Source organism: Solea solea, chromosome 8 (assembly GCF_958295425.1).
Source record: "Solea solea chromosome 8, fSolSol10.1, whole genome shotgun sequence".
NCBI classification, from domain to species: domain Eukaryota; kingdom Metazoa; phylum Chordata; class Actinopteri; order Pleuronectiformes; family Soleidae; genus Solea; species Solea solea.
In genome coordinates, this window is record NC_081141.1 from 8,963,466 (window position 1) to 8,988,563 (window position 25,098).

The following is a 25,098-nucleotide window of genomic DNA, read 5'->3' on the forward strand; positions in this document are numbered from 1 at the left end:
GACTTGTAATAGTTGTATGTTCTCAGCTCATACAAGATCTTACAATATATCATTGATCTTTGCTCCAACACAGCAGACAACTGGGAAAAAGAATCACTTTAATCCTCAAAAAAACAGGATATACCTTATGAATATGCCTTTTCATGTTATTTCAATATAATTTGTCAAAGCAAAATAATAACAAAGTTAATACCGTTTCTATAAAATTAACTACATTTATTTTTATTTTTATTCGCTGTTCATGCCAAGCAAGTCGAGAACGCGGACGGCTCGTTGACATAACTGAGAGGCATTATGGGAGAACCACTACTGCGCATGCTCTATGGGCTGAAGTCGCTGGGTGAGCAACTCATAGGAATGAACGGAGCTAAAGGTGCAGTGCTCTCTCTCAGTTCTTAGAATACATCCATGGTAGTTCATCTTCACCTTTGTCTTCCTGCAGTACACTTCTGTCCAATCAGCGACCAGTTGTTATTGGCAAAGCGTCTAATCAGTGACGGGAAGTACTGGCTCATCTCTTAATGTCATTGTGATTTCTCTTGATGTTGTAGTGATTTCTCGTCCACTGTACTTTTATGGATCAAAAAAGGTTCCATCACTAAGTGAAGGTAAATGCTGCCTAGCTGGCACTGGAACTGTCCTTTGTTTATTTTGAGAGCTGTAAGATAACGTAGGCAAATGCTAATGCTACAGTAATGAGCTAGCTTGAATTTAATGTTTAATTTTTATCCTTACAAAGTCTTTTCTTATATAGGCTTTCCCATTGTAGGTTTTGTCAATATAAGTACATTTGTAACTAGTATAATCTTTAAAAATGTATTTTATTTCATTTGTGTAGCAATACAGTGCTAATGCTATTATGTGTGACATACAGAGATCTGATTGCCTGAATTATGATGATGTGACCAGGAAAAGTATGTTTATGGTGAGAAATGTGAAGTGGAGATATTGTTAATATCTCATAAAAATATGTGTATTATTAAAGAATGACGGAAGCAATGGACGAAAGCACATGACCTGTTGCCTGTTTACAGAACAGAAATAAAATCTGACTACAGGCACTACTCGCGCCGGGGGCCTGTGACATAGACATAATGTCCATACTCTTGTCGGCTTCACGTGTCTATGTTCCCATTTGTTTAATATATGACATGCTCACACACAGTTTTGCATTTTGCACCTTAAAAAGGAAATCTTTTCCACAAATCCCTGACATGATTTGGACATTTTCACTAAAAATAAAGCTCATTCACTGCAGCTTTCCTATTATTTATTTTTTTCTCTTCTATTTTGTTGAGGATCCTCAGTTGTTCTCCTTGTCTTCTGTGACTTTCACCTCACGACTCCTTAATGTAAACATGGCGGGTTCGTGTGGGAATCCAGAGCAGACTTCCTGAACACATCTGAAAAAACACCAGGCTTCCTTTTGATGCAGTAATAAATAATTGTGACCTCTGACCACTGGACCCTTTTTACAAATAATTGGAGGGCAGAGCTTACATTTTAGGACAAATGAGATTCAGTATGAGCGTAATTTTACCTTGTCAGTAATCATTAGATGTTTGAGTGTCGTTCTTTGTTTTGTCTTAAATTCCAGTAACCTAGCCCCTCCCTGTATTTACTCTTTTAAATATATTAAACATCTTAATAAGCAGGAAATTATATCTTTCCTACAGTCTCCCTGACAGAGACTGTTGGCTCTCTCCTCTACTCTTTCAGCAAAATTTAATTAAAAGTTGAGCCTTGTTTTGATCTAAGATGATGTCGTTTGAAGGACGTTCAGAAACAGCTGCTCGCAGAGTCTTTGGAAAAGATGTGCTATTAGAATGAAATCAAACACTTTCTATTTCATGTAAGAAATCTTACAAAAAAGCAGCTTTATGGTTTATCTGAAACATTTTATTATATTATCACTTTAAGTAAATTATTAAGGATAATTATGATTATTGAGGATAATTAAAGTGATAGTTTTAAAGTGGTACTGACACTTAGACAGTGCTAACTATACCAAGCATGCAAGGAACCCACTTGAAAACCTGACAGGAAACCTGACAGCTAGAAACAAACTTCAGTTTTTAGCTGGTAAAAGCTGTATTGATTTATTTATTTTATTTAGGTGTGGATTTTATGAAGTAAACCTTCTTTTCTGGTGCCAAACAAGTTGTCAGCCATTCAATTCTATTTGAGAATAAGTGACAGAAATAGATTAAACTTTAACCCAGGATTCATTCTGCCTTGGGGACAAAGGCAATCAACAACGACAAAACATCCAAAAAATACCCTTTTATACTGTTTAAGTAAATTCAGTTGAGTGTGTGTATTTGTTATCTCTGTAGGACTTTATGGCATAAACCACCTTGTCAGGACCAGCAGTCCTTATGGAGACTAAAACCTGGTCCTAATGAGACAGAACCTCATTTCTGAGGAACTGCACTATGGTTTGAATCATGATTAGGTTAAGGATATAATCACCTCCAAGTTTTTTGATTATTTGTTCATCTGTTTTCAGGAAAAAGTGGTTTTACACGTTTCAGAGAAAAGTTACTTTCATTTTTCCCCTTTTTTTCTGTGGGTGTGTTTTATAAGTCCTTTAATTGCTCTTTTGTCTGCATGCACTGAACCTAATGACTCCAGACGTTGTTTGGCATGCTGCACATGGGCACAGTAACACACAAACACATGTAAGCCCTTATGCAACATATTTTCTCCACAGCTTTTATTTATTTATTTACTTTTGACAGTGTGGAAGGTGGCAAGGCTTTAATTTGTGTTGGTGGGCAGGGTTTTGGAGTCTGGCAACCACCCTAAACTCTGTCTATCAGCTTGTAAATGTGGAAATGGAGCAGAGCGCCAGCTAATGTGACCAGCAGATTCTCCAGCAGCAGACACAGAAGAAACAGAGACATGGATGAAGATGAGTCAGAGGAAAGTTAAGACATGAAGACACAGAGAATAAAATCATAAAGGACATTCCTTCCTGGACCTGGCAACCAAAACAAAAAGTCAAGGAGCATATTAATGTTTTATTTTTTTTGGAAGTGCGTTTGTATGAGGTACTAACACACAGTGTCAATGCTGCCGGAGCTCCCCTGAGAACCAGGATAAGGTCTGGGTCTGCCTCATTTTAATCACAAGGTGGTTTTTTTTTTGCACTTCCTGTTTTATTTTGATTTCTCACCTCTGTCCCCCACTTCCTGTTCCTGATGTTGTCAAAATTGTCACATGAATAACTGGCTCCTTCAAATGTGTGCCCATCCGTGAAGGAGCATATCCCAGAATTCTTTGCACACCAGCAGCAGAGCAATAAATGACATTTTTATCATTTAACATTAACACGGACTTACTAAGTCATTTCAACTCATTCTTCATATTATTTAAACAGGAATCTAAATTTGTGGATAAAAAATGTGCAAGAAGAAGAAGAAGCTTAGCCACATTTGTTTTATCTGGTCAAACCTATTTGTTGTTTTACTACTTCATGTCAAATATGATCTGCTAGGAATAATTAATAATAATTATAGAATTGACTTCATTGGTTTAATAGCTGACTTACATATAGGATGTTGTTTTTAAACTATTGTGTTAATCTGTTGTGTTTTATTTTTGTACAAATTCTATATTTTGTTCCAAATTGGAAATCTGTGCGGAGATAAATTTGTAAATCATGTTCCAGTTTATTAACGTTTGCTTATGAAATAAAAGAGTCCATTGATACTAATAAATAATAACAAAACTAAGGAAACTGGTACAACACAAAACTCACCAACTAAAAAATACTATACAACTGCCAGAATGTATTAGGAAGAGTATAGAGGGGGAACTGGTGATGTAACAGTGAGTAGTGAGGGCTAAACCATCTCATTTCACACAGCACCCGACTTCAATTCCTCCTCTGAAATGGAGGATGTGTCATGACCAAGAAAGCTGGTTGTGTTTAGTTGTTGTCTTTTATCAGTGTTGTCTTGTGGTTTCCTGTTTTATTTTAAAATTTCTCTCTCTTGTTGTTTCAGGTAACTTGCCCTTTCCCTGTCTTCCCCGCCCTGATTGTTTCCACCTGTTTCCCATTACCGTGTGTATATACTTGTATGGTCTGCGTCTCCCTTTGTCTGTTGCAGGTTTTGTACTTTTGTTTGCTACTTTGTTAAGCCCTGGTTTTTGCCAGTAGGTTTTCCCTCGAAAGAGTGTTTTTTTGTTTGTTTTTAGCTTTCCTTGAAAGAGTGATTTTGTTTGTTAGCTACAGACCTTGTTTTTGTTAGTAGTGTTCACTCTTATGAGTGGTTTTTCGTTGCACTTTCAAAATAAAAGATTGTTTATTTTTTACTTCGTCTCCCGAGTCGTGCAATTGGGTCCAAGTTCCAGTTGCAACAGCCCTGAATATTAGATATATTGTTTGCTTGTTTGTGTTTTGCACTTCTACTGCTTTATCCTCCACATGAGGGCCACAGAGCTATAATTATCATACAGTATAATTATTTCTCAATAAAAACCTGTTTTTGTTCTACTGTTTTATATTATAAAATATCTGCTGAGGTCTATTATGGCATTTTTTTATTCAAGGCATTTATATTCAACTGTCAACTGTCAGTTAATACAGTGACTAATATTCACAGTGATCACAGAATTTGACATAAAAACAACAAAGCTGGTGGTGCCCTGAAGCTTTCGCACAGTTACTGGATATACTCTGTATATAAATCAAGATTTGAGAGTTCACATTCATGACTACAAATGTCTTGCATCTAAACATGACTGCCCTCTCTAATAGCACACATACACACTCTGTATTGAAGTGGGAGATATGGAAGATAAGATGTGACGCTCAGCAGATGCACACTGCCGGTCAAAGAAAACAAAGCTCAGGATCCCATCACTCCCATCACTCTAGCATTGTGTGGATGCAAACTCAGTGTTATACTCAAGTGCATCTTTTAAGAAAACAAGATCGTGCCACCAGATGGACTGGAAATTGTTGCACTGTAGTCAAGTCACACTGATACACCGACGTAGACAGTATTACCCAGTGAAGACAAATGCATTGATGTGTTGTAAATTGAGCTGATGAAGGTCAGTAAGTGACAGGAAAGGAGAAGAGACGAGAGAATAACAGAGAGAACAAGTGCAAAACTGCAGCGAGACAGCTGTAGAAACAGAGATGTCAAGAAAGGAGAGGAGAGAAACAGGGAGAGGAAGAGAGGGAGGGTTAAGAAATAACAGCAGAAGATGAAAACATGAAGAGTGAAGACGAGGAATCACAATAACAAGGCAGGGTGAGGGGGCAGGAGGGAGGCAGACAGACAGATGAGGAAAAAGAGGGGAAGACGACCTGATGGGCAGACACGGTGGTCCTCAGACGTCCACTCGCCCTCATCTCGTCATTCACTCTTTGTTTACTTCTGATCTCAGTCCTTTGTCTGATTTTAGTTTCATCCGCATTTGAGAAGAGGATTCTTAGTTCACTATAACTTATAGGGATAGTTTCATAAGCTATATTGTCTTAGAATATTATATATCATATATTATTATAATATCCATATCATTTCCTCCTATATATCCATCATATTCTATAAAATACTATTCTACCATATGCCCATATGTATTCTTACTGTAGTATATGCTATCTTATCATTGGCTATTTTATCTTAAGTTATCATCACTGAAAAAAAAGAAAATGGTTGATAAATTCATTCAAACTGAATGAACACAATTTCATACACTTTGCCTGAACAGGGGTTCAGAGCTGTTCATGTAATAACACAAACATGTAATGAGTTCAGAGAAGCTCAACTTTACATACAGTAGCTCAAGCACTGGCCAAATAAATCGTGGAATTTGTGTCACTGCTAAAAATGAAGCAGACAAAAAAGAAATTAGCGTGTTTACCCGGTGTTTCCACTAATGTTGATTGGAGCTGAAGCTGATGAAAACCCACTTTAACCTGGGATTCAATGTGTTCTTGAAAATGAGTTGCTCATCAGTTAAGAAAACCAAAGGAAAAAGTTCCTGGTTACTGATGTTCCATCTCTGGACTGAGAGAGAGCAGAGCATTGTGGGAAATTGTGTTTTTAATCTTGCACAGACATGGGCGTTGTAAGTCAACTGCTGCCTGGTTTGGTATGTTTGCGTCACTTAGGTCAATCAATCCATTCAATTTCTACCACTTCAACTTCCTTTTTTTTAATTATTATTTATTTTTATTTTTATTTATTCAAGTTCCATTTGAGCGTCAGAGGGGAGCTGGAGTCAATCCCAGCTGACATAGGGTGAAAGGCGGGTGCACCCTGGACAGCAAACATGCAAACTCCACACAGAAGGACCCTAAACAGCAGCAGAGATAAAAGCATACAATCTAGTGTCAAGTTTCACTTTTTTTCCTCTTTTACTGTAAAAACCTATCAACACAACAAGTGTAGTTTATGTCTTTATTAAAGCTGATGATGAGTTTGGTGGATGTATTAAATATCAGAGGCCCTGTCCTCTGTTGATATTAGCACTCTTGCAGTAAAACCCCAAATTGTTCACATTGAGTGTTCTGACATCTGAATGATGTGCAGACAAAACAACATGTCATCAAGATTAAAGTTTGAGTTAAACCTGTTAGAGAAGTGAACATTTTTATTTATTTATCTTTTTTAAGTTTAAGCAGGTTTTTAGATCAGTTTAACGATCGCGATAATCTTCCGTTTTGTAGGAGATGCTAATTCAGCTCTTTGTTAATCTAAAAGCTATAGTTGTTGAACAGTTGTTGTTCCTGTTAAGGTGTTACTCATGCTTATTCTCCCTTCCCTTCCCTTCCCTTCCCTTCCCTATGTGACCTGCTTTTCATCATCTCACAACAATCCCGTCTCCTGGATTACATGTTGCTCTTGCACTTTTCTGCAAAACCACAGATACATGTGAGTTTGCAGAACACAAATGACGTGATTTACAGCATTTACATTCCTACAGACGAGCATATCAACATAATAGTGTTTTAGCTTGTGGTGCTTTTTGCAGATGTAAGGGTGACAATAACCTGTGTCTCAGGTTGGCACAGTCAGCTGTGACTCTGTGTCAGTATTTCATACAACCACACTTCAAAAAACCGAAACTATCCCTTTAATGTGCATTCATTGTTATAATGTGAACATGTATGTGAGCTAGGTTTCTGATCCTCCCTACTTCACCATCAGTTGCCACTCTGCTACTCCTGCTGACTGAGGAGGAGTAGGAGGAGGAGGAAGAGGGATGCAGGGAGAGTACACCTTTCCTCCCTCCCTCCCTCCCTCCCTTCACCTCTTTCTTTCTCCCTCTTCTCTGTGTCTCCCTCTTCACTCCACAGCAACAGCAGCACTACTCACCAACTCACCATAACACACCACTTTCTGTCACTGGTGCAAACACACTCTCTCACACACACACACACACACACACACACACACATACTGAGTGGCATCCTCATAACAGACTGAGACGCCCTTGGACTGCTGCAGGCTAGGTGAGTAAGTAAATATTTGAAACCTACTCTGTGAGTATTTGAGACAGATTGTGCGTGTGCGCGCGTGTGTGTTGGCTGTTTTAATGTCTACATGTGCTGGTGTGGTTTGCCTCTGCTGTCTCCCTCTCCCTCCATCCCTCCCTCAGTTTCTCTCTCTCTCTCTCTCTCTCTCTCTCTCTCTCTCTCTCTCTCTGCTGTGTGTTTGTGTGTGTGTGTGTTTGTGTGTGTTTACGAGGCACACTTGAGCCAATGAGACTTGTGTTTTGAACCAGACCAAAACAAATCCACAAAATAATGCTGACTGTCTTTCAAAAGTGTGTGCATGTGTGTGTGCATGTGTGTGTGTGTGTGTGTGTGTGTGTGCATGGGTGTGTGTCTGTGTGTGTGTGAGTGAATGTTTGTGCCAGTGCTACTTGTCAAACTGTGGATTGTGGTTTCTGTGGCTCTAAAGTGCAGCAGAGAATTACAGGATAAAATCTCTAGGTCCAGTGTCAAGTTTCACTTTCAGAACGTTTTCCTCTTTTACTGTAAAATCTACAAACACAAAAAGACAAGTGTAGTTTAAGTCCCTTTTAAAGCTGGTGATCAGTTTGGATGTATTAAATTCCAGAGGCCCTGTCCTCTGTCTGCGGAGTGTTCTGACTTAATGATGTGCAGGCCAAACAGTTTGATGTCATCAAGATTAAAGTTTGAGTTTAACCTGTTTGTAAAGTTTTTATTATGTTTTTAGGTCAGTTAAACTAAACCTAAAGCAGCCCTGCAATAATCTTCAGTTTTGTATGAGAGATGCTAATTCAGCTCATTGTTAATCTAAAAGCTGTAGTCGAACAGTGTTTTTCCTGTTAAGGTGTTACTCAGGCTTATTCTGCCTTCACTGTTGTAAATGAGGGTATGTGACCTGCTTTTCATCATCTCACAACAATCCAGTCTCCTGGATCACATGCTGCTCGTGCACTTTCTGCAAAAGCACATTTTTTAGTCGTACTATCAACATGTTTTAGGTTGTGGTGCTTTTTGCAGAAATATGGGTTACAATAACAATTTCATTGTTAAGAATGTGTTTAGATTTAGTATTTTCACACACCACAACAAACACAATGTATGGCCTTCAACTGTGTTCTGCTGCTTGGCAGATCTGACCTGTCATCATCAGGTTCCATTGAGTCACAAGAACATCCATCCTTGGGCTCAGCCTTTATTTATTATGCATTCGTTTTTTTATTTATCTTTATTTTCTAGTGGAATCAGGCTGCGAGGGGAGGTTACAGACAGAAAATAGTGTGGCGTGTGTTAGCTCCCATGTGGTGTGCACCTCCTTCTCCCATCAGGTTGCCTCATCTCAGCCTTCATTTTAATTATTACACTTTTGAATTGATTATTGAATTAATGTTAATGTGAAATTAATGTTCTAATGAACATGAGATGCACTTCCTACAGCAGGAGGTTTTCTCCAGCACAGTTTTGTCACAGTGACAAAACATACATTTTGACTTGCAGCCATGCTTTCTCTGGTCAACCTCTCAATAGTTTGGATTCTCTGTCAACTCTTGATGACACTTAGCTCAGTTCTTACATGATGACGTTGGTCATTGTGTAGAACTGTATCTTGTTTTTGTGTATTTATTTATTTTACTGAGAGAGGTTGCATTCTTGGAAAAGCCAAGAAGAGCCTGTCAATAAATAAGTCAGAGTTCAAGTCTGAGCAAACACATTCAGCCCCTGTTTGCCCCAGGAGCAACTAAACACCAGTGAACTCTACTCAACTTCTCAGTCTGCCTCACTTTCTCATCCTCAGAGTTTATACATATTTCTCCACCTTATTCTGTCTCTTTCCCATAATCCATCCTCCCTTTCTTTTTGTCCAGCTGCCCTGTCCTCTGTCTGTATGTTGTCTGTTTTCTTCTTTTGTACATTAGAGGCTGAGGACAGCCTCAGTCCATTTCACTCTGCACTGTATGTGAGAAACTACTGCCACGGAGGGAAAAGACTGAAACATTTGGTTTATGGAACATGAGTCCACCTGCAACCACGCCACATTCAGGCAATAGAAGGAAGACAGTTGTCTTTTTATGTCATAAATGCTTATAAATAAGTAAATACTGTCAGTAGAATAGAATAGAACTTTATAAATTACAAATCCTATATCACATCAAAAATCCATCTGATCAACTCTCAACTGCATATGAGGGCTTCCTTCTGGTCCCATATAAATGACATAAATGGAGTAGTTAATTACTTATTTAATTACTTAATTACTCCTTACTTTGACAAGGTTCTATTGTTGGCTTCATCTCATGTCTTCACAAGGGATCCCCAAAGTGTCTCCAGTCCAGTGAGTGGATGGTTAAGCATGTGGAGTCACTGGCTCCTCCTAATGAAGTGACAACCCTGAACACAGACCAGGACACTTATTTGGCAACCCACTTGCTCTGAAGTTCTCTGTAGAAAATATGAGGTGATGAATTATTACTGTTCCATCTTTGAAAAAGGCTCACAGTGTGTGTACAGAGGCAATATTCAGAATACAGTGAAGCCAGGTTATACCATACAATCAGAGCCGCAATCATGAATCTGCTGTGTCTGCTGGACAGAACGACAGACTCCTCCTGTCTGTCTGTCTGTCTGTCTGTCTGAGGCTGCCAGTGCAACAACAACATCAGTGTGACCAGGCCCCACGGGTTTGTCAGGGTGAGGACAGCAGTGGTGAGGGAGGAGGACTATTTATTTTGACTTTTGTCCTGAGAGCCAGGAAGAAGATGCATTTTTAAATTTTTTCATGTTGTGCATTTCTAGAATTTTCAAGTCACATTTGTTATGATATTTTGTTGTTTAGTGATCAATCACTCACTCATCTTATACCACGTAATTCTCTAGACCAAAACATTTTCTCCCTGTTGTAATTTAAGTCAAGTGAAGTTTATTTGTAAAGCACATTTAAAGCACGTTTGAGGTAGTGGCCACAGGACCAAATGAAATAACTTTAGTTTTGTTGTTAAATTGTAGAAAATGTCATCTGCATAACAATTGTAGAAGATGGAAAACCTTTACTAACATCACTTCTTTTTCTTCTACAACTGTCTGCTTGAAACTAGTTCAAGCAGACAGTTCCAGTGAGTAGGTTGTGGTTTAAGACTAGTTATTATGCAATTATGGCTAATGTAAGAAGGCAAATGATGCTGAAAACCTCCTTAATGAGGTGCATTGGAAATGTGTCAGCTGGGCACCTCACGTATTTGGGAGAGAAGGACACTGTGGCGGTGGTGGGGCTCAAGATGGTGTTAATTGTTTTAAATAGAATTTGTGGTCTGTGTGCACTGTTGTTGATTAGATTATAATAGTACTGGGATTAAGACTTCTTTACTTTACCATGGTAAGTTTCTAGGTGCCTTTTAAAGATTTCATAAGATACTTGTAATTTGTCCATTAACAATTTATGCTCTGCTCTTCTACAAGCACAGTTGAGGGCACAGGTCAAGTTATTTACCCATTGTGTAGCGTTGACTTTTTGTAAAAGAGGGGCTACAGGATTCAAGGTTTTAGACAAAGCCAGAGACCAAGTCCTCGTGGATGTTTAGGATAAGGGGTATGTGGATAAGGTGACTGCACCAACATTCTCCTTTGAGTCCAGGAGAATGTTGAAGTCTTCTTTTTGAATATCTGAACTCTGCCTTAGGTGACATGGATGGTGACATTCCAAGTGAGGGGCTAAGCCAGGGGAGTCAAACTCATTTTTGTTCAGGGGCCACATACAGCACAATTTGATCTCAAGTGCGCTGGACCAGTAAAATAATAGCATAATAACCTATGAACAACAACTCCTTTGTTTTTTTTCTCCTTTTGTTTTACATTTAATGAAGGATATTTTTACAAAACATGACATTTCTTGAGAAATATAAGTGCAATTTCAACAATATCATGCCTAAATTTTCCATTTACACGTCACACTGGTTCTATAAAGGTAAAGATTTAGTCACAGGTATCTGGAAGTGATAAATATTGTATTCTACATAACATTTAAATTGTAATCGTAATGTGAATTTTTCACAAATTCATCCTGTGGGCCAGATTGGACCCTCTGGTGGGCCGTTTCTGGCCCGGGCCATATGTTTGACACCCCTGGGCTAAGCCGTGAGGTTGCTGGAGGTCTTCACAGTGATGTCGGCGCCTTGATAACAAAAACTCAGCACATATTTTCTTCGCATTCCTCACAATGTAATTACCAATAAGTGTGGAAGTGGAGTGAGTGGGTTGTTTCCAGGCTTGCGCATGAGTTGTAGAGGTGGAGAAAAGTGGGGTGAAGAGTTTGATGCTGTCAGTGCGTCTTTTCTTTTCACGATGCAAACCACCTGTTGCCCTCTCATCAGCAGTAAGTATAAAATGTCTTATTCTTCAGTTAACGCAGCAATTTTAATCATACCTATCCATTAGCTAAAGGAAGAAAAGCAGCAAAATCCAGTAGAAATAAACAAGCTGACAAAAGGATAAACCGATCTGGATGTTACATTGTAACTAAAAGAGCAGCTGAAGTCATGGGAAGAAAAAGATGTGGTCAGCATTAATTTATTGAAAGGCGCTGTAATAAGATTATTCATGCAATGATACTTTTTTTTACTGCCAACAGATCATGACGCGACATAGAAATAAAGAAATGGAGTCAAGTCAGGGTTTTTTGCAACAGTCTAAATGGAGTGACATGCCTTCTGTATGCCTTAGGTAAACATCAGTGTCTGATTTCTGCCCACTGTTACAGTGGCTGTGAGTAGCAAATTAGTTGTAGTTTGCTCAGCAAATGAGTGGTCTGATATCTATAAACAACTGGCGAGGTCTCTGGTCCACCATCACTCTCCGCTGTCTCTCATGTGTGAGCATTGCTTCACTCTGACGCACATAGACGCGGCTGCACAGTCGCAGGTGTAGAGAAAAGAAAAAACTCAAAAGCAATAAAATTCTTCTCAAGATTTTTGTATCACACTGCGGCTCAGTAAAAACCCAGAAACAAAAACACCATAAAAGCATTAAAAGCAAAAGGGGCCAAAGAGCAATGTGAATAACATCGAGTGAGACTAGAGGGAGGAATCTAGAGTCGAGTGAAAACCTCATCAGTGCACATATTGTCAGTGTTTTGGCTGGAGCCCTGGATGCTCACTCACAGGGATGAGGCTGCAGTTCACTTACAGACACACTTTCCACTATTTTTGGAAGTTTCATTTAGCCCCTTGAATAAAAAGCAAAAGAAAAGAAATACCTGGGCACAGTCAACACTGAAGAAGAGAGAACAAACTGTGCCACTTCACAGCTTCAGGACTGACTTCAGGATCTCGGTCAGATAAATTGAAGATTGTCCTGTTTGTTCCAGTTGTGCATTGTGATTGGTTAGATGTGTATCTGTCAAAAGCAAAACTAAAACTAAAAAGTTCCAAACTGCAGCAAAATACCCTAATTTATGTGAAATTTCACATTGACCAGATACAGGTTTAGTGTGTTTAAGTCAAAATACTACGCCGTGTCTATGACGGTCCTTTCGAATGAAGACATATACTTAAATGTACGTGAGCAGCAGTGTGTGTGTAGATTCATGCTGTTTGCATACCTGTACGATACGATCAGGGGCAAACGCACTGCAATGCCACAAAACACATGCAGAAGGAGAAACAAGCTGCATATTCACAAACGCTGCAGATTCAAAAGCACAAACAAATTCAAAGTGAGAAACACGCTGCAAAAGAAAAATGATCTGCAGAAAGCAAAACACATGCATCAACAGAAACATGCTGCAACAAAATGACGCAAAACCAAAAACACACAAATCCCTTCCCACACAAAACGCTTCATTTGGAGCATGAGTGTGGCGCGTGTGTGTGTGTGTGTGTGTGTGTGTGTGTGCAGTCACTCACGCCACTGACCAAAAAAATGCCTGCATATGTGAAGCTGCGTCAGACTGTGTGTGTGTGTGTGTGTGTGGGGCAGCTGGCTGGGCTCCAGCTGCGTCTGGTTGGATAATGAAATCCAGGTGCGGCAGCGCCTGCTTTAAGACACCTGTCACCAATATTTAGTGCCAGAATAGCCAGACTGCAAACAGGGCGAGACGAGATGTTTGCTTATTTTAACTAAGCTGGCTAACTGGAGCTGAGGACACGGGATGTACTATGAGCCTTTTCCTAGAAGTTTTGTCTGTCTCTCTCTGTGTGCGTGTGTGTTCTTGTATTTGTTACCTATTTAGGACCTTTTCTGGCATAAACACTGACCGTCCAGACTTCCCCACAGCTTTTACTTCAAACTACTGTTGGTGGTGGTGATTTGGTTATTTTGAACAAGTCACAGGAAATTCTATCAAGAAATGTTTGTTATATTTGTTATATATGTGTTACTTTAAAAATCAAATATGTAGTTAAATGTAGGCTAAATACATTTGATAGGGGTAGAATACCTTTGGCAAGTGCTGTAAATGACATGCATGTAGACTACAGTATATACCCATGATAATACTGTATATCCTATGATTGAAATAGTTATGTTTATTGATGTGATTGACTACACATAGACAGTCAGTTCTGGTACCAATAGATTACCCATATCTGTGTGTTTTTTATTATTACTAATGCAGTAAAGTGTTTGATTTCTGTAATGTTTATATTATTCTAATATTAATCATTCATTAATATTATTTTTTGTGTGTTTATGTTTTAAACCTATTTAAACAACATTACATTTACATAAACCAATTTTACATAACCAATACAAAAACATAAACAAACAAACCACATCAACAAATTCAAGCTGTGTTTGTCTGTCGTCATTCTTGAAGCAAAGCGTTGCAGTTTTCCTTATTTTCCTTTTCTTATGATCACCAGGATAATTACCCATTTGACTGAAAAGTTAAATGAACTAAAATAATGAAAATGCTGCTTTATATCACGGATTATATTAATCACATCTGACCAAAATAAACACATTCTCTGTGCTGAATGAATTCATAATAAAACACTTTATTGAATGCATAAGCACAAATGTGCATTTGTACACTGAAAGGTCAAACTTTTCAGGTTTGAAAATATGGTCACACTTCTTTTTCTTGATAGTTAGCTGGGGTATTATGTGGTAATTAACATCTAGACATGATCAAAATCAACTTCTGCACTTCCTCTTGACTCTGTTTTGAGTTTTAGGTAAATCTGGCCCATGACCGGACATTTTGACCAATCACAGTTCAGAAAGAAAGAGGGGTTTAACCCTAACCCTAACCCTCAGAAAGAAAATGATCTGCATGTGCATGTCCCTTCAGTGAAAATGTCACTGTTCCAGCACTGGTAACAACTGCCTACACCAGGGGTGTCAAACGTACGACCCATGGGCCAGAACTGGCCCGCCATAGAGTATAATCCGGCCCATGCGATGAATTTCTGTAATAGAGCTGCAACTAACGATTATTTTCTTGATTAATCGAGTAATCATTTGGTCCATAAAATGTCAGAAAACATAAAAAAATGTTGATCCGTGTTTGTCAAACCTGGAAATGATGATGTCCTCAAATGTCTTGTTTTGTCCACAAACCAAAATGATGCAGTTTTGAATTTCTTTGTTCTATGGAGCAAAGAAATGAAAAAAATATGCGCATTTAAGAAGCTGAAAAATCAGAAATCTTGTTTTAATCATGAAAAAAGCCGATTAATTGTATATCAAAATATTAGACAAATAATTTAATAATCGATTAAGAGTAATTGTTCCAGCCCTAATCTGTAAATTGTTATGTAACACGTGTAAATTGTAAACTTAGGCGTGATATTGTTGAAATTGCACTTTTTTTTCTCAGGAAATTTCATGTTGATCATAATGTGTTTTGTAAAAAGATACTTCATTAAATGTAAAACAAAGGGAACAATTTGGAGTTCTTGTTTGTATGAGATCACAAAAACTCTATGTGGCCCCTGAACTAATGAGTTTGACATCCTTGGCCTACACTGTAAAGAAACCTAAAAAAATGGGGGAAATAATCCAAAGTAGAAACAATAAATGAACAATAGAGATGCTAAAACAAATGATAGTGTGGGTGGAGCCTCTCAGAGATGGATAGATTATCTTGAGTGATCATCTATCATGTATGAAGCATGTGCATCTGTCCATCCCTGTCTGGTGGAAGGTCCTCAATAATTAACTGTAGAAATCCTGAAGATGGCTGGATTGAATTCAAACATGTGATATTGTGCGATATACAGTAAACAACTAAAAGTGTCAGGAACAAATATAAAAATTCAAAATTCACAACTGAGCAAACAAAACAAATGTGATCATGCTTGTGTGTTGTGTGTTGGTGTGATGGTCATGCCTACAGGAAAACAGACCATAAAATCAGACAACAAATAAAATCCCTTTGGACTGCATGTGGACACCTTGAAGCCTCTGCAGAGCAGCGTGTTGCCTGCTGCATCAATTGCTGCATTCAAGTGTAACTTGTGAACTCGTAGTTGCAATGTGGTTAGTTTTTTACAGGACATCATGAACTCAGAGCTTTCACAGAAGAGGTGGTGAATATGACATGTTGTTTAGTGATCATGGTGAACTACTCCATTCGAATGCAGCATATTTATATACCGGGTCTAGAGACACCAATAGGTAGACCAGCTACTAAAACAGAGGCTCATTAACAACACACAGAGAAGGAATATGATGTCACATCAGTACTTTGTGTCTACATGTTGCATATTGGACATTTAGCGTGATCCAAAGTGATTTGTTTTCTGTCTCCTGAAACTACTGTGAATCCAAACCACACAGAAGAGCCACTCTGCAGACTCTCCTGTGAATCAAAGGCTTCACTGAGTCTATAAATTCCTGTGTAGACCTGTACACTCCTTTTCCTGTGTGTCTGTGCCTGTTCATGTTAACCTTTACATGCAGACATCTACACTTCCTTACTGTCTGCCTTCATATAGCACAGCCAAACAAAGGCCCACCTGTGTAAAGTTGTAGGAAACTTGCCTTTCCCCTTCCAGCATACTGAGGCTTGTTTAACTTTAACTCCGCCATCCAGCTCCCCTTCTCCAGCACCTGTGGGCTCTCAACAGTCTGTCTGTGTCACCCTCCACCTGCCAGCAGCACAGTGTGGACTGCCAGCACATTAAAGTATCTGATGCTGGCGTGAGTGAGCATTGTCTGAGAAAATGCCCTTAGCTTAACATGACATTGTTTCGCTCTGATGTGCTTGGAAGTGTGACAGTGCATATTGAATTACATCTGATCTGATGCTGTAATTGAGAACATCTTAGTACACACTCCAAAATACATATCTGATGCAATTAAGGCAATGATGTGAGACAGATAACTGCTTTGTAAACACTTTGCTCTGTTTATGTTGTGCGTGGAATGTTGTTATTGACAGATGAAGAAATTCTGAGCTGCACTGTGACACTGTGGATATATAATATAAACGGCTAACTGGAGGAAAGAAAAGAGGTTTACTGTTGGTAAAGCTTGGTTTATTTGTATTGTCTTTATTTACCAGGCTGCCAAACATACATTTATAATCAGTGTTTTGTTTTGTGTGTGCAATTTTCTGCTTGTGAACTATTCATTCCTGCACCTTATCAAACAAAGAGTAGACCAACACTCATCTGTCCACCGCAAGCTACTGTTGCACAAAGGAATAGTCTCAGGCATGCAAGACATTCAAATCCTTTACTTCTGTGAAACACAGAAACACAAGCACATCAACACAAGCACAAGCACATCACGACATGCAGGCTGGCTGGGGGGGTCCACGTATCGTATTAATGAATGAATTAAACCAACCAGTCCCGTTTCCTGCCAAACTAACATTAATGATAATTATGAGCGTGTGCTTAAACACTTAGCTAACACACATTTGGCACACTCACACAACTCTTATCACAGTAGGTTATGCTTTTGATATTGTAATCCATTCACTCCACTTGAACATAAACACACATTTGCATCACAGTATCTTATTATTACACAGTCATAACTTCATACTTTTAGCTCACCTGTAAAAACACAAGCACATCATCACGATCACATCGCGACATGCAGGCTGGCTGGGGGGGTCCACTGTCACCTCACTTCAAGGACCCTTTTAAGCTGCCTCAAAGTGCCTGTGAGAGTTTTACTCATTGTATACACATTTAAAACTACTGCAAATATTAGCTGGCCTCATGCACAAATGTCAGATAACAAATAAATAAAAAGAATGAGAATTTAGTACACACGTAATACAAACTAAGAATGGGGGGTGTCCACTTATATTGCCCACACTACTCTTTTTTTCTTTTCTTAAAACTTTGTGGTGGGAGAAATAACGCAAACTTCACTTCCAGTCAGAAATGGAAATGGCAAGATTACAAAACATATTCATGCGAAAGTCTATGTCAAAAAAATCAGTTTTCTGAGTCTATTTTATCCCCCAACACCCACAGATGTTGTTGAAGGTGAGAGATTTCACAGAAGAGTCTGAAAGGAAATATTACACCATGAAATGCTTTCTTGTGGCATTAAATAAACTCAAACATCAGGCCCTTCTGTGGGTTTGGAAGCTGGAGAAGTTTAAATTTGGAGCTTTTGAGAAGGCATGGAAAAACACCCACAAGTCTCAGCAGTATGCATTCACCCAAAACTCACCACAAGTCCCCGAACATGGGTTTAAATACCACAGGAACTTATTAGTGGTCATGATATTTCCTTTCAAATCCTTCAGCCTTTTGTTAAAGACTCATCACTAGCTACTCTCTCCATTCATCATAATGTTAATTTCTCTGTGTCCATTGTGTCAGTGATGTATCATCTGCAGATTACACTGATAATACCAACACTGGTTAATATTCCCACTGTAGAGGGAGGTTATAAATCCTAATTTATCATTTTTCCCCTCACACATACTAAAGAATGGGTTGGACTGACTTCTGTGGCAGCTGCTTGACCGACATTGTCTCATATTTATTCACATCAAATAGATATTTTCAAAAGTGATGTCAACAGCTTCTTAAGCAAGCACAGTTAACCATAGTTAGTTTTATCTTTAGCCTGGACACTGTGTTTCCTAGCAGCATTGGAAAAGTGATGGCAAATTAGTGTCCGCCATCTGTCTGACAAAATGGAGGCGACATGGGAAACCGTTTGTGCTTAAAGAAATGGGAAATAAAATAATACTTGTGTTTTTTGAGTGTGCAACCACCTACATGTATAAATTGTTGTTTTTATCACCACAGCCCTTATATTTACATTAGTAGTAGGTCTTCTCTACAGGACCACCATGTTTTTAATGGACAAACTACATGTCTTTTGAGTTAATGATGCTTGGAAGGAAAGGGTGAGGTTAGAAACATTCAGCTGCAACATGCAACTTCACCTATAGATGTTGCTAAATCGTTGTGCTCATGGTGCCACTTAGTAAGTTGAACGTTTGTCAACATCAGCCGAATGAAGTTTGGCAATGTGCAACGTCACCCCAGTCAAGAGTCAGAGTTGAAGCCTCCAATACACAAGTGAGTCCAGAGTTATCGGCCTAATATTCTTATTGTATACTTCATACTCAAACCATATAGTTGTACAAACCAGCCAGTTACACTCACCTTGACCCTGTTAAGGTTCACTTTCTTTCTTGCAGTGATGAACTGATACCAGTTTCTTCCGCCACCAAGTATTTCTCTTTGTTGTCAAAAATGATTAAACCTATCTTTCTTTCTTTTTCTTTCTTTCTTTCTTTTTCTTTCTTTCTTTTTATTTTCTTTCTTTTCAGTGTGACTCACCAGGATGAGGCTGTCGTCACAGGAACGATATGGGGAGATGTGTGTGGTCCTGCTGGGCTTCCTGACACTGGCAGTGTCAGTTGGGAACCTGTCTACCAGGGGGACAACGGTAGAAAACTCACAAATGTCGACATCACTATTCACTCATTGGCTGGATTTATACATGTATACATATATATATATATATATACACTGTCTGTCTGTCCGTCTGTCTGTCTGTCTCTCTCTCTCTCTCTCTCTTGTCTTTCACTCTCTGTCTGGTATTTCCAAAGTCTCTCGCCCTGTCTCACAGCTTCTGTCTCACACCTTTCACAAGAAGCTCAGTGCACATTCCAGCAGTCACTCTGAAGAATCTGTCCATATGAAGGAAAGCAGACATTGGCCTGAATTAATGCTGTGCCTGCACATCGGGAATGTGTGAAATGCTTGACCGTCCTAGTTAGAGCTGTAGAACAAAATACTCAGATGCTCTTTTACTCTGATTCTGTCTCTTAGTCAGAGATAGTCAGAAACAACAAGCAATATGTGTGTGTGTGTGTGTGTAGGAAGAGGGTGTGGCTTCCAACAGTCTGGAGGAGAAGCTGGAGGTGACGACATACTGGTGGGGAGAGTGGGCCAAGTGGACCGCTTGCACTCGTACCTGTGGAGGTGGAGTGATGTCACAGGAAAGGCACTGCCTCAAACAGAGGTCAGCTACACACACATACACACATAAACAGTTGTGCAGCTTTATTGTTAGGACTATGTATTGGCCTCCATTAATTTTAACATGATTATATTCACCAATTATTATTGTTACTTCACTCCCACGGAGTATTTTTTTAGTGGCTCTGTGTCTGTCTGTCTGTCTGTCTGTCTGTTTGTGTTTCCACACTTACCAATACCAACAGAGGCCGACAGAGGCTTGTTGCGTGAATGGGGTGAAAGTCTGCCATCTCTTTGCCTTGTTTTTAATTTCTTAAATGTCTACCTTCTGTCCAAAGAAAGAAAGTTGCCACTGGTAAAAACAACATGACCTGCACAGGCACTGCAAAGAAGTATCACCTGTGCAACACTAAAGTAAGTCACAGACTCTCAACACTTCATTACTCCTCTGTATTAAAAAAAGAGCCAACCATGAGCAGCTGACCGCAGCAGGCTGTGACTGCAGTGAGCAGCTGTGACTGCAGTGAGCAGCTGTGAGGCGTAACTGCATGTGGCTGTCTGAAAGGAAATCCAGGGCTCAGAGTGATCGTCCATGCTCAGAAAACAAACAAATTAACATTTAAAACAGAATTTATTTTTGTGACACACTGTACAACTGTAATGAGTCTCAACAGCCTGTGCTGTTTCTCTGCCATGCAGGAATGTCCTACCAGTGGGAGGAGCTTCAGAGAGGAGCAGTGCTGGTCCTTCAACTCACAGCTTTACAATGGGAGGAACTATCAGTGGAAACCTCTGTATCCTGGTAATAACACTCCTTGAACAGTAGTGAGGTTACAGACCTGACCGACCTCAGACACAGTCATTCAAACATGTTTGTTTGAGCCGACTCTGGGCGCACTCGAGTAGTGTGTACTGATTACAGACCCAACTGCAAATACATGCTGCCAATAGCCAATGAAAAAAAGTAGGTGGAACACAGGACAAGGTGCCAGAAGACGAAATGGAATTATCAAAACAAAAGTGCCGATTGTTTGTTTACCTTTTAAACTGTTGCTCGCTCTCGTATACATGATCTCACGAGAGTTTGAAGCATTTAGTTGGCTTCAGTCAGTTCAAATCATGCAGTCTGTCATCCCTTATCAAGCTCTCTCGTTAAATGTGTGATCCCCAGTCTTTCAGTCGTCATAAAAAATCTGCTGAAACCAGTCGGTTGGTGTGTACTCCAATTGAAGCTTCCTGGCTCTATATCCTGTGTCCATGTGGTGAACTGTTGTGTCCCTTTAGAAATAAATCCACAAGATGCCATATTCAAATGAAGAGTAGTTTCCACTATATGAGACGTAAACCTCCCTCAGTATTGCTATGATTTTATTTACAAAGTGCAAGTTTGTAGTTGCAGCACATTGAAGCGCTGCAACATGTATACATGCCATGTGATTAGTTGTAGCCTACACAGTAGACACTGTAAGTATTTCAATTTTCTGTTGTAGTCACAAAGTTTGTTGACATGGCAGAACAGTGTTAGCTAGCTGGATATCATTACCCCCACCCATAACTCCTTACCTTATATGTTACTCTTAAATATAAAATCTATGTTGTTTTAAGAAACTTAGCAACACAGAGGCTGAAGCAGTGCATATTTAACATTCATTTTTAGACTGAGATAATACATTTAGTAGTTCCATACTCCAGTAACATAGGTAGTATACGCATAGTGCACAGCAAATATTGGATGTGAGCAACTATGCTCACAAGGCATCTGGTTCTCTGTGTCTCTATGTGTTGTGTATCTCCGCCACATTATGTCAGACAAAGATATCAACATCATTAAAGTGAAAGCAAAAATGTGTTCACTATTTAAAATATCTTCCCCTCCATAGATGACTACGTACACATCTCAAGCAATCCATGTGATCTCCACTGCACCACGACCGATGGCCAGAGGCAGCTAATGGTGACTGCACGGGATGGCACATCTTGCAAGTACAGCAGCTACCATGGTGTCTGCGTGGACGGTAAGTGTGAGGTGAGTCCAGCTTCTCATTTAGTTTGTATTCACTGTTTCCTTCAGGTATTTTAAAGATCAGTTCAATGCCTAAGCAGCTTATTTTTTTAAATAACTTAAATAAACACTAATAGTTACTGCAGTGGCCAATAAAAGTATCAATAAATATATGTTTTTAATAAGCTGTTACAACTGTAGTGGGCTTTTCCTTCTGCCGATGAAACATCATAAATATGTGCACTTTGTTATTATTTAAATCACTGTTACTGGTTTCTTGTTCATATGATGGATGGATGGATGGATGGATGGATGGATGGATAGATAGATAGATAGATAGATAGATAGATAGATAGATAGATAGACAGATAGATAGATAGATAGACAGATAGATAGATAGATTTTACCTCTTATCTTCCATTTATTAGCCAATCGGATGCGATGGAGTGCTGTTTTCCTCCAACACGTTGGATAAGTGTGGGGTCTGTCAGGGCGATGGCAGCAGTTGCAGCAGAGTAACAGGAAACTTCCGGCGTGGGGCCACAACGCTGGGTGAGCATCTTTTTTTCTTGATAAATAAATAATGAAACAAAAATAATAAACTGGGTGGATTGCAGGTAAAGCTCACCAATGCTTCCCTCCCATCAAGGTTACTCTTTCATAACTCAAATACCTGAAGGATCATGGGACATTCAGATCATTGAGAGGAAGAAATCGGCTGACGTTCTGGGTGGGTACTTCTTTGCTGTCTAAAAGATTAACAACACTTATTTTCAAACTTCTAATGTGATTCTTGAACAGCTGTGACGGACCAGGCTGGAAACTTCTTCTTCAATGGGGCCTACAAAGTGGACAGTCCCCAAAACTTTCATGCTGCTGGCACCATCTTCAAATACCGCAGACCAATGGACGTGTACGAGACTGGGATCGAGTACATTGTTGCTAAAGGCCCCATTGATCAGGCTATCAATATCCTGGTATGACTCTTCCGCGCACATGTTATGACACATGCCATGACTGGCCACGCCGCCTCTCTAAAGGGCCGGTGTGTAGAATTCAGGTGGATCTATCAGCAGAAATGTGATACAACCATTGTAATGATGCTTTCATAATTGCACCAGAACATTATCTATTTTAGCAGCTGTAATCATTGTATTACAGGTGAAGGGCAGATTCTCTCTATCTCTCTATCTTTCTTCGTCTCGGAGATAAATCAGATACTGAAGACAAGTCACTGGACGCAGCAGCGACGCAAATACCACCCATCTAGAGTGAACCAGGCCTAACTCTTACACAAAAGATCACTGTGAAAAAGACTACTGACTCACAACTCAGTTATTCCCTGGCAATAAGATGCTTATCTGTGATTATAGTCTTGATGACGCAGCAGCTCAGAACCTGACCTGCATCAGAAAGTCAAATCTGTAGTATTGACTTTTAATTGTGAAATGTCTCAGACGTGATTGAGACGGCGACGCAGCACTGAGCACATAGGCTGATCGAGAACAGGCCTTGATTCTGACAGTGACCATAAATCCATGTCATAGGCCATGCTTGGTAGCGCTTCTTGCAGGATGCTGGAACCCAAAGATCCTGAAAGATACTTGCTGTGCCTCCATTCTTCACATTTGTTTCTTAAGGACTCTGCATCATATTGTTGTTCAGTGAAATCAATTTGACTTGACTCATGTTCTTCTCATTGCTCAGGTGTGGAATCAGAATGGTCGTACTCCATACATCACCTACGAATACACTGTTCTGCGGGACTCCCTGCCACCCATCCCACCTCCTCCTGTCTACACTGGATCAGACAGCTCAGCTGGTGAGGCGTCTGTGGAGCTGGGGAGTTTGCTGTCTCCTAACAGCAGTGTTTACGACAAGTCCAGTCCTCAGGGCCAGCTCGAGCCGGGAGGCACAGACGGACAGAAGGGTCCAGAGACTAATGAGGTGTATGAGGAAACGGCAGCCATTGACTGTGACCAGGATGGAGCAGCTGCCCCAAAATTCACAGGTAGGGATCATAGACTGCCTGTCTATCATGTCAGTAAACATTTTGCTAAGGAGTTTAATTACCAGTGATCTTGCAACAAGCATTTTCTAACTGAAAGCTGAAGTTTGTAATTATAATTTTAAGTAAGTATTTTTAACTCATGGAGGGACAAAGGAGCTGCTGGGCTAATGGTGCCTTGTTTGGTGAGCTTGTGTGACTCCAAATAAAAGATTTCAAACACCAAAGTCACAAGATAACACAAGTGAGCTTATTGATGGAGGCAGCAGTGGATCACCACTTTGCAGGGAGACTGACTAGTTTGTAAAGTGACACAAATGTCAGTCTCTAGTTGGAAGAAGCTGTCTAATGATGAGATAAAGACAATTTTCCAGCATATTCTTAAGATGGCACAGATTTTATTACATGAGCTTTTTGTTGAGTAGCAAAAATTGTACCTGTACAGTTCCCACTAGCTATACTTACAGTGAGAGCGAGCTACCCAGATTCTTAACGAAGGAGTCACTCAGCTCTGACTGTGTGTCAGTACCTTCAAAAAACCTTAAATGTCCCACATATTATAGATTAAATGTGTTATCTGCATTGTTTGGACTGTATTGGTTCTCCATTTTTCTGCATGTTTGTGAGATGGCCCATTGCATCAGCATACACTGTCATCACATGACAGATACTGAGTGCTGAGCAAAATCTAAATTTCAATGTTAACTTTCACTGCTAGAGTTTTGTATGTAAAGTCACAATCTTTCCCTGATGTGATTATAGTTACATCATTGTTCTTGATTGATTTTGTTTGATTTGTTTCCAATCACAGCTGATTTTTGCAACTTTGATCCATCAGAAGGAAACAGCAGTCATACAGGCAGCACGGCCAACCCTGCAGCTGTTGAAGCCCTGGACACAGGACCAGATTCCCCAAATCTCATCTGGAGGGTCCTGCTGGATGGCCAACTCAGCCCTGATGAGCTACTCATTAACATTTCAACTAATCAACTGCTGACTGAGGGCGGCAGCCTGTTCTTGCCAGAGGTGGGTCCACCAGAGGCAGAGCTAAGCAGCCTGGAGCGAGATTTTGGTCTCAATGAGACAATGGAATACACGCTGGGCCGCAAACGCAATGACAGTGGAGACACTTTGTACCAGAACAAAACAGTGCAGGGTGGTGGGAGGAGCTCCAACCGCTCCAACAGAACCAGGTAATCCAACAAGACAAACT

The 25,098-nt window shown here is 39.7% G+C and overlaps 1 protein-coding gene across 1 annotated transcript in view; it reads left to right on the forward strand.

Annotated features, from left to right (window-relative positions):
• The first annotated feature begins 7,332 nt into the window (after nucleotides 1-7,332).
• adamtsl2 (ADAMTS-like 2) overlaps nucleotides 7,333-25,098 on the forward strand; it is a 29,470-nt gene continuing 11,704 nt past the window's right edge. The window contains exons 1-11 of the mRNA XM_058635277.1: nucleotides 7,333-7,474; nucleotides 19,221-19,339; nucleotides 19,776-19,918; nucleotides 20,214-20,289; nucleotides 20,575-20,677; nucleotides 21,756-21,901; nucleotides 22,306-22,429; nucleotides 22,527-22,607; nucleotides 22,679-22,854; nucleotides 23,585-23,888; nucleotides 24,724-25,078. Coding sequence (XP_058491260.1) covers nucleotides 19,235-19,339; nucleotides 19,776-19,918; nucleotides 20,214-20,289; nucleotides 20,575-20,677; nucleotides 21,756-21,901; nucleotides 22,306-22,429; nucleotides 22,527-22,607; nucleotides 22,679-22,854; nucleotides 23,585-23,888; nucleotides 24,724-25,078 — 1,613 coding nt within the window. The 5' untranslated portion in view covers nucleotides 7,333-7,474; nucleotides 19,221-19,234. The remainder of the gene's footprint in view (nucleotides 7,475-19,220; nucleotides 19,340-19,775; nucleotides 19,919-20,213; nucleotides 20,290-20,574; nucleotides 20,678-21,755; nucleotides 21,902-22,305; nucleotides 22,430-22,526; nucleotides 22,608-22,678; nucleotides 22,855-23,584; nucleotides 23,889-24,723; nucleotides 25,079-25,098) is intronic.